General features: G+C 46.5%; 1 protein-coding gene across 1 annotated transcript; it reads left to right on the forward strand.

Annotated features, from left to right (window-relative positions):
- Positions 1 to 460: 460 nt before the first annotated feature.
- On the forward strand, positions 461 to 8,745 carry LOC119157440. Its single transcript, XM_037408386.1, has 8 exons — positions 461 to 476; positions 1,480 to 3,165; positions 3,737 to 3,836; positions 4,518 to 4,666; positions 4,829 to 4,941; positions 5,719 to 5,808; positions 6,712 to 6,834; positions 7,302 to 8,745. The coding sequence occupies exons 1-8, from the start codon at positions 461 to 463 to the stop codon at positions 7,494 to 7,496; spliced, it is 2,472 nt and encodes an 823-aa protein (XP_037264283.1). The 3' UTR covers positions 7,497 to 8,745.
- Positions 8,746 to 10,315: the final 1,570 nt, after the last annotated feature.

Genomic DNA, 10,315 nt, shown 5'->3' on the forward strand with positions numbered 1-10,315 from the left:
AATTTTTCCTATATAGGCAACTAGAGAAATTAATGTTAGTTTTGAACAAATGCTTTACCAGGCTCTCTCAGAGTTTTAACAGACTGAACACATGATTTCTCTAAAGATGGTTCCCAGGCTTTCTGAGAGTACTTTAGGCATCCATGCATTGAAGTGGCATGTTGATGCGTAAATGCCAAGAGATCTACTTACCTGAGAGAAAAAAATCACTGGCTATAACAAAGTCCACACTTTTGAGAATGAATGCTGAGTTATTTCTCCTTTTCAGCTCAGAGTGATGAGGACGTGAAAATCCAAGATCTGATACTGGTATTTTTTCCTCTACAAAGCAGACAGCTTGGGGGACACACTACATATTTTAATCCAGAAAACATAGGTCCACCTCTTCTCTCAGTCAGCAGTGGCACAAAGCATTAGTAGAAAACACTTAGAAGCAGCTGTATTGATGGAGCCATATGAAATGGACCAGTGGGCAGGTGATGTTTCACAGTTGGTGGGAAACAACAGCTCCTACCAAAGGCAGGAATTTCTAGGCTCCCTTGTTCCAAGAGATGCATACTTGTGTGATTACAGTCCTCTGTAGCTTGGGGACTCTTTCAGCTGAGCTCTTGCTTCCCTCCCCAACATGAGTCTGGCTCACGAGGCTGTATCAGTTTGAGGAAGAAATGAAGCACAGGTCCATTACAAAGCTCCAGCTTTGCAAGGAAGCTTTCAGCTCTATCCGTGCTGATCAGTGTCCTCACATTGTAAAGTAAGAAAGCATAGCAGTAAAAATAAGGTACTTTGTGATAATTGTTTGAGGGTAGTAGGTGGGTTCCATTCACCTTGAAGTATTTTAAATCAAGGTCTTTGTCATCTTGGGGATCAGGATACCAAGCAGGATAGTTCTTGAGAAGGAATCAATCTTGCAATACCTATGCTTCTGTCTTCTGAAAAGGTCCAATTATTTATGGGATGCAGCAGGTTGTATGACAGTTGTGGTTCAAACAGCTGACAGCTTACAGCAGGAACAAAACAAACCACCAGGCAACCCAAAGGAAAGCGGTGTCAGGACTTGATCTGTATTAGTATAGTATGGTCTTGTTACTGAGTCTCGTAGGCATCATGAGGAGGATAAGACAATGGCTTGCTGAACCTCAACTTCATTAGTGCAAACTGCCCGCCAGGCCTGGCACAGTACTTAGTTGAAGGAGCTCAAGTGCTTTGAGCTCACCTCAGGCATTCTGGTGAACACGGTGTTGTGCTGATGGAGTCTGTATGGTCATGACTACACAGCATAATGGGGTATGGTGCAGACCTACCCCAACTCGTGATGGCTCTGTCTAGCATCACGCAGGACCTGTGCAGCTCCATGCTAGCACAGTGATCATGCTTCCAACACACCATGTGCCGTAGCACAGCCGCCTGTCCTAACTACCGCTTTCCATAGCCTACTGTCCTGAAACCACCGTTCTGTTTCTGTTGTCATTTGTTTCACAGGAATTCGGAGAAGCCTAAGAAATGCCTCCCTGTTCCTGTCTCTCTGCCTGACCATCTCAGTGTTCTGGTGCGGCTATGGAGTGGTCTTCATCCTGGGAGGGCAAGGACTTTTGAACGACACTGGTGATTTCCGCAATGCCTTGGTGCCTGGCCTGGTCACATTTACTTTGGCACTACTCATTATTGCAGTGGTGGGCTTCCTTTGCAGAGAGGTCATCCTAGCTCTGATTGCTTCTGCTGTCTCACTCGCCAGTGCTCATGAAGTTGCCATGCATTATAGCACAGCTTTTGGTTCCTCTGCTGTGGCTTGCAACTATATGATCGTCTGCTTGGTTGGTGGTTATTTTGCTCTGGGAAGGATTCTCTATTTCCTAACCAAAGAGAAAATTGCCCTCCCTGGCACAGATCTGGCCAAGAAAAAGACCCATGAACAGATCCAATCCACCAGTGGTGGCATTAATTGTTTTGCAGTCACTGGTCTGATCCTGAACATGCTGTCTGCCAGTGTCTTTGGCTGTAGGCTCCTGGGCATCACTGGCAAACTATTTATCGGTCAAGTGCCCTGGCTGTGGGCAGCTGGGATCTACCAGATTGGCATCTGCATTTTATCATACCGTGCAATGGACGTACTAATGGCTACATTCTTTGGTTTTACTTCCATCCTGAAATTTGCTGGAGGCTATTGCCTTCTGTACCCAGTCTGGCAACCAGAGGAGCCATCCCTCCCTACTCCATTCCTGGTGGTTTTCTCAATCCTTTTTGCTGTCTTGGCCCTTTTCCTCACTCTTAAGAGCCCAGCCGATGGCCTGTATTTGCTCTTTTATGTGGCCTACTGCATTGCATTAGCTTGCTCTCCCAAGGGATTTTTTGAAGGTGGACCCCAAGGCGTGGATGTGGCCATATTTGTGTCCTCAGCCTTGATGACTCTAATTCACCTGTACAATGTGAAAGCAAGTGCCAAAATCCCAACAGGGAAGGGTGCTGTGAAGGCCCTACTTGATCACAGCAGTCTTCTGAAGCTTCGTGAAGGGGCAGACCTTCATGCTCCCTACCTTGGGTATTCCAGGTATGCAGATGCAGAAGTGCTTGGCTATGCATGCAGTGTCCTCGCTTCTTTTACTATAACAATGACAGGGGACCCACAGGCTCCACTTGCTACTGTTGTAATTCCGTGGGTAGTGGTAGCTGGTGGGATCCTTAAGCTTCTAGGTGGCTCAGTGGCCTTTGCCCGGGGTAAAACCCTGGAGAGCAGTGCCTTCATTCTCTATGCTGTCATGTGGATCATATGGGGCCTGACAAGATATGGTGGCCTCTATGGCACCACCAGAAGCTTCCATGCAGCAGTAGGCATCATTGCTTTCATGCTTTTCAATGTCTTCATTGTCTTCTGCACGATCTTCTTAAACATCGCCTGGTTCTTTTACTCCATCACTTTCTTGCTCATCGCTGTCAGCTTTTTGCTGGATTCCATCCACGCTCTTCCCGCTGGCTATGACATTGCTGCCACTCTCATCTTTGGTCTGGTCAGCTTTTACTGCTTCCTGTCTGCCCTTTGCAACAGCACCTTTGAGGGCTCCTGCTTACCAATGGGTAGGCCCATTGTGCAGCTTGGTGGTGTGGGGGGAGGAATGACCAAGTGCCTTCACCTGCCTGCCAGGAAAGCTTCCTCAGTCAAGAGAATTGCAGGTAAGGGAAATGCATAGGGCATAATGTGGGGGTGGAGGGTAAATGCTGGGAGTTTTCATAGCAGAACACTATTAAAAGCACATTGTTCCAATGCAGATTTGGAAATCGTGATAATCTGATGACTTTTTGATCAAGTGGGTGAAGTTACAAAAGTTATTAGAAGCTAAATACACCAGGGGGGAAAGAGGAGCTGGGTTTAGCAGTGAGTTTGCTGCAGTCTCTCCTGTATCATACCCCTGTCTGCTCATCCAATCTAAGATACATGGATCCTTCAGGCTGGAACTACCACTGAAAGCTTTGTACAGAGAAAGGGCAAATGCAGGGTGCTTGCTGTCTCCACAGGGCTGAGTGACTTCTGGCCCTGATGAGCGTGGCCCAGAGCTCTGCTAAGTGCCAGATCTCCTCTTGGATGAATGCTAGCAAATGCACTGTCAGAGGAAATGCTTTGTTAGTTGGGAAAAGGAGATAAGAGCACCAAATTGGCTGTTTTGTCTGTGACAGCTCTTCCATTGAGTTACAGCCCCTCACTTCTAGTCACTCAAGGGGTTCTTCCCTGTTCACATGCAAACAGATATCCTGAAGAACGGAGGGACTTGTGGCATCCCCACAGATACTGTGTATGTGCTTGTGGCAGCCTGTAATCGGCCTGACGCTGTGGAGAAGGCTCACCGGTAAGTATTTGTCTTTCTGCCCCGGTGGAGGCTTCCTCGGCTGGTCTAAAGGAGCCTCTAGGATTTAGAGCTGCTGCTGAGTACTGACTACAGCAGCCATCGAGAGCGATGGGACGCATAGCTCAGCCTTCATGGGAGCAACAAGGTGATGAGTCTGGGCGAGGAGATCCACTTAAGGAAAAGAGACAGTTGAGCTGTAATAGTCTTGTAGAATATTGAGGTCTCCTGGCAAGAGATGGAGCCAGGCACTTGGATATCATAAGGAAACCCAAAGAGACAGATGGGGCAGGGGATCATTATACACATTTGTAGGTATATATTGTCACAACCAAAACCCCTCTCATGTTTAACAATGCCTCTAGCTGTGCTTTTGTAAGCAGCTGGGACCACTCATACTGGTGGGGTTTCCTCAGAACTTGGGCAGCTGGGACTTTGACCCATCACTATACAAGAAGCTAAAACCTTGATTTGGAGTAGGCATTCCTGACTGGGAGTAGTCATTAATGTCCCTTTCTGTCAGGTCATCTGTTGAACAGTTCTACTTTTACTACAGACCAGTGATCTGGGGCAGAGCCTACACACCTTGTCTTAACTCTAGGTCTCGCTAACACAATTTCCATTTCAGCTTGAAACTAAATTCCCATTTTACTTCCAGGCTCATTTTTCTTCACTCTTTTCCAGATCTAAGCGCCAGGCTCAGGATCGCCCCATGTCACTCTGGATTTCTAGCTTAAAGCAACTGGAACCTGCAAAGCATTTGTTCACTCCCCTCCTCTGGGACTTCATGGAGGCTGCATGGCCATCTCCTATTAGCTTGGTGGTTCCCAGAGGTGAGGAAATGCTGTTACTTCCAAGTTCTCTGGAGAGCTTTGACCCTGAAACTTTAAGTCATGCATCCCTGCAACACCACATGCTCCATGTGATGTTTCCGGTACGATCATTGTTTGGACTGATGTACATCCCTAAGTGCCATGTGACTCTTCCTTGTGCAGGTGAATGGGTGGACTTCCTGGGAATGAAAGACTCTGCTAAATACGTTGGTACCCCTCAGAGCATTGCCATCCGCATCCCCGACTGCTCTGTCACCACACACCTCATCGACCTGGTGAGTGGCCAAAGCACGCTCATCCCATCAGTGCTGCCAGCCGGACCTGGCTGTTCCCCTGTCTAGGAAGCAGGTTTGGTGTCAGTCACTAGTGCCCAGGTCCTCTGGCCTGCTGGAGGGGAGAAAGATAGTGAGAGGCTGGAGCACCCTTCCAGCCCCCTCGGTATGTCACTACTCCTCTCTTTTTAATTTTCTCAGTGAAGTGAGAATCCTAGCACGTTCAGACAGGTCTGGGGAGTGAAAACTGTTAACGTGAGTAACTCCCGCAAGAAAAATATCATTAAGAAGTACTGGAGTATGCAGTCAGCTGATTTTATTTCACAAAAGAGGGTGACAAGAACAACCACCTTGTCAGAAATCCAGAAAAGATGCAATTAACAGACACTTGTCTGATTTCCTACATAGAACACTTCTGCTGCAAGTGTGGGCTTACCTGAAGCCAGAATAACTTCAGAAGGTCCAGAATGTGGCCAGAGGAACTGTGATACCATGCACGTTCTACTCATTTCTAGGACAGGCATTGTAGGTCCTTGGCAATTGCTGTTGCTGGAAAACAAAATGTTCTTTCCTGATCAACATCAGTAAACCGCAATTTAGCAGGGTGTTAGTCACTTGTACACAGATTTGGTGGGACTGTAGTTGCCTACAAATTAGGTGTCTCTACCTGGGTGAGTCACACTGAGTTTTCTTTAAAGTCACAGAGACTCAGAGTTCAAGTCATCTGTTTTGTACAGCAAAACCTGCTCAGAGCTTTCATTCCCATTCTTCTGTCACCAGGTTGGCCCCATTGCGGTCACGTCAGCTAACCCAACAGGAGAGGCAGACACAACACACCACAACCAAGTGTATGCTAAGCTGGGAGATAAGGTAACTGGGGCTCTGTGTCTTTTCATTCTGGCTGGCCCCAAAAGATGTGGGGATGGAAAAACACAACCACTTTGTTTCCAGTAGGCCAATCCATAGATGATCTCAAGAATCTGGGAAAGCATCTCATTAAAAAAGTCTCATGGACACGCCTTGTGTTGGTGTCATAGTGAAAGAACAGTGTAAAATACAGAGCTTGGTGGGAGACCAAAAGTCTTATGATTTATACAGTATAGTTATGGGTTGGCAATGAGAGTGAGTTCATCTGTAACACAACGATATGAGCAACAAAAAAATGCTTCTTTGCTTACAAGCAATAAAACCACTGATGCCTGAATGCACCAGGGCTCCAGCTGGCGTTGTGCTGTCAGAACACAGGGGATTCCCATCTAAAGCTGAAGCTGCACTAAAACTGGTGCCAAAGGTCTGAAATATTCCTGGAGTTTAAAACTTTCATAAGTTCTGGAAGTACAATGGTCATGGCCACTCAAATGGCTGTTTTGTTTCACTGCTAAATCCTGAGCATACTACATCTGGCATGTTCGTGGCAGCTCGTGTGAGGGAAGTTTTCAGCAAAAGGTGGTACAGATCTTCCACCTCTAACTCCTCAAAAATTTGGTTTTCTGCACATTTGCTTTGTGGATGGGACTTCTTCAAAGCTCCTCAGCTGATATAAACCTGTCTTTGCTGTACTGCTGACCTACACCCCATAGAGCTCTCTCTTTGCTTTTATTCAACTCATTCCTCATTCATTCCAAATTCAACCCTTAGTTAGTGTCAATACAATGAAGTAGGAAGGAGCAGAGTTGCCTTTGATAATAATTACCTGCTGTCGAGAGGGGGAAACTGCCCTCTCTTTTCCCAAATGCCTGAGGGGAACTTGGTGTGAACATCTCTTGCTCTTAGGTGGATGCAGTCCTTTGTGATGGGCCTTCTCCAGAGAACATTGCCTCCACTGTTGTGGACTGCACCAAAATTGACAGTGGAAACATAGGATTCTTCAGAGTTGGTATCATCCCCAAGTCTCAGGTAAAATTAACCTTGATTTTAATTCTGCTCCATTTCTTCATCTCCATTAAGTGGGTTTCAGACCAGGGGTTTCCCTATTCCATAAGGAAGTGAAGAAATTTGTGGTAGCATGAGGAGTTGTCATAGGAACCACCCTCTATGAAAGAGCAGAAAACCAGAGCTCCATGTTGCTTGTGTCCTGATCCTGCCTCTGGACCACCACTGCTCCTCTCTGTGCTGAGCACATGACTGGGGAACGTGCAAGGTGAGACTGATTCATTCACGGAAAGAGCTTTGAGATCCAAGGTCACGGACCTCCATGGGCCGGCTCTCCATTTACACCTGTCCCAGAGACCTTAGGGTAATCACAAGGCTGAGCCCAGACATGTAGCTTGGAAGAGAATAGGACATTATTTCAATAGCAGGAGAAGAAATTAGTGCTCTCCCCTAATTACTAACCCACTCACAGCTGTGTTTACTAATTTCAGGTGCTGCAGATACTAGAGCAGGTGCAGAAGAAACACGCATTGGTTCCTAGCGGTGGCACTTGCACCACAAAAGGCCAGAAAGAACAGCTGGATCACAGCCGTGCTGTGCACAACGGGGTGGGCAAGGCCACCTCGGAAGAGACGGTGCCAGTGCAGTGCCCTGGTGATGGCTGTGAGAACCACACTCGCCTCTGACTCCTGCGCAAGCCAAGCAGTTATCTGCTCGCGAGGAAATTGTTTGCTGGAAAATGACATATAGGTCAAATTGGGGAATGGGAGAGGTTTCCCAGCTGCAGGGGTGACTTATTCATCTTTCTATGGGTACTGCTAAAATATCCCAGTGCAAAGCTGATGTACAAACCAGGGTCATCCAGAAGTAAATTTTTCATTTATGGAGACTGCCAGCTTTCACTGAAGATCAGACATAAATCTGATCTTCAGTGATCACAGGAGCATCACTGGATCACACACATCACAGGAGGCGTGATACGGGTGACAGGCTGGCCCCAGAGTAACAGAGCTTTATTCCTACCACTGGGAGGTAATGCCTTTGGTTTGGGGCACAGGGTAAGGCGAAGTGTTTTGTGATTGTGCTTTGGGGAAAACACTGCATGGAACTCGAAGTGGGAGAGGGAAGAAGATGTATTCAGGTACTGTGCTGGTGAGTGCAGTGGACTTTCTAGAATAGGTGAGGCGAGGCACGGCCTTGGGAGCTGGGGCTATCTCCTGATACGTCCTCTCAAAGTAGAGGTCACAGAAGCCAATGCTAAAAAGAAATGCCGTTATCTGAGGTGCCATTTTCTTTATTTCATAGTCAGTGTGAGAGTGGAATTACTACTTTGATGAGTCCAATAATATTTCCTTAGAAGTGCTGGAGCATTATGAAGGACCCTCCCTTCCCATGTTGTCTTATGCAGAGTAGGAATTTCAGGAGAATTATCTGCACTGCATCTAAGGATGCTGGAAGTCTCCTGCCTCGCAGCATAACTGTACACATCTCATGGTACGTTTCCTCCAGAGTGCAGAGTTAGTGCAGCGTGGTAGCTGCTGACCGGGAGGAGGTGAAATGAAGTCTCAAACCAATACGAGAAGTTTTCCTTGGCAAGGACTGCGTGGCTGTGCAGTTGGTGGCATGTTTAGCCTCTGAAAACTGTTGATCTTATTCTTACCTGACTCAGGTGCAAGGTGCTAATCAAACTCCAGCTGAAACCAATGAATTGATTCATTGATTTCACCTGAAGTTCTGCTGGAACTTAAGCATAAATTCTATGCAGAGGAGCTCAACCTCTACGAACTACAGCAAAACCAGGTATTCTCAGTTTGTTTTTGCAGAACCATCTCTCCTCCTGCAGAGAAAGAAAATGTCAGATAGTTGAGTTTGTTGAATAGTTTTGCTGGTCTACTTACTGTATCTCTTTGGAGTTAATTAAAACTGATTTTTAGAAAGCAATAAAATATTTTCAATCAACAGTCATATGTCACACAGGACTGTGCTATCATCTGCGGCAAGTACCTGGAATGATTATATATAATTATAGATTTCAGCATGTGAGGATTCCTAGCCATGCACAAAGGGTCTTAAGAGGGAATCAAATTGGGGAAGAGGAGGGAAAGGGAAGATAACTCTTAACATCAACCCCCTGGTGCCAGCTCCCTTGCTGAGGAGTACTAATGAGCACATAAACACCAGGGCTGAATTTTGCTTCTTTCCTTAACTCGCTTATAAAAACCCATACGCACTGAAATCTGAGGGAGTGTGGTGAGAAGCATTAATCTGGAGAGGTGCTGAAGCATCACAAAGCCTTTTGCTGGGAGAAAACAGTCCTGGCTTAAGTATACCAGGGCTGCTGCTGCCCTGTGCTGCAAGTAATGTTATGGTTTAGTGTGCTGCAAATTAAAAGTGGTTTAAAAAGCTGGATTCTTCACCAGATGCCTCGTCTGGGGCCAATTTTCCTCTTTCACTCTCTCTATATGGTGCTTGCTTCTTACAGAAAGTTTTGATCGGAGTGTCAGGACACTGGGAGAATGTGTCGGGGAGCCACTTCTCACTTTGCAGAGCGAGGTGCAAGACAGGGAGATGTTTCATTTAAGTTCAGTCCTTATTTTACCCCACCCACAGCTCTCCTGGGTACAAGCAAACTGGCAAGAAATAGTTTAGGGAGGTGGAGATTTAAATGGGATATTTCAGTTAAATCAAGGCAAAAAAAAATCTAATATTTCCAGAGTTTTCCCAGCATTCAAGGCAAAGCAAAGAGAAATGGAGAGACAAAAAAAGCCGCTGTTTTCAGTGGCAAATCCAAACCACTTCAGTCAGAAAATGTTGAGATAAACATTTAAACATTTCCGTATGTTTGCTGAAAAATCACAGATGAGATCTGTTTTGAGGTATCAACATCCCGGTGAGAGGTACAGGAGGGGACCTGGGGTCCTCAGACCTCCACCGCAGGAAGAGTTTGAAGTGACTGAGGAAAACCAGAGGCCCATGAGAAAGTCCAATTTTGGTTGCATTGTCAATGGCTCAGAGGCCCTTGGGCCTGAAAGGTCACCCTGGGAGACAAAATAATCCCATGAATGGGCCTCTTTGTGAAATAGCCAACACTTTATTCCCACTGGGGTTGGAAACAGCCCAGGAAGAAGGGCTGTCCCACCTTGATTTTTCTCTTTGTGGAGTCCAGACATCCGTGTCAATGGAAACAAAATTTAAAAAAAAGAATGAAAAATAAAGAAGTGTATTTTCCAGTTGCAGGAAAAAAACAGCTCACCCTTCTGAGAATAGAGCTGTGCCATAGGAACAGGAACTGACTCAACGTCATCCTCAAGGATGCATGTTGGTATAGTGGGTGGACCTGATACTAGAGTGGGCAGAGTGGTTCACAGAGGAAGGGCGGCATCAACCACCTCTTGAGTGAAACCAGCCACGCAGAAGCCCTGAGACATGGGCTTGACCATCCCCAGCTTCGAGAAACCCCAGGAACTGGGAGCCCTGTAGAGGCAGAGCCCTCTTCTCCTTGGCT

This window comes from Falco rusticolus, chromosome 14, assembly GCF_015220075.1.
Source record: "Falco rusticolus isolate bFalRus1 chromosome 14, bFalRus1.pri, whole genome shotgun sequence".
Classification (NCBI taxonomy): domain Eukaryota; kingdom Metazoa; phylum Chordata; class Aves; order Falconiformes; family Falconidae; genus Falco; species Falco rusticolus.

Coding starts and splice junctions, on each gene's coding strand:
- LOC119157440 (XM_037408386.1), top strand. Junction 4,667..4,828: donor TAGCTTGGTGGTTCCCAGAG/GTGAGGAAATGC, acceptor TTCCTTGTGCAG/GTGAATGGGTGGACTTCCTG. Junction 4,942..5,718: donor CCACACACCTCATCGACCTG/GTGAGTGGCCAA, acceptor TTCTGTCACCAG/GTTGGCCCCATTGCGGTCAC.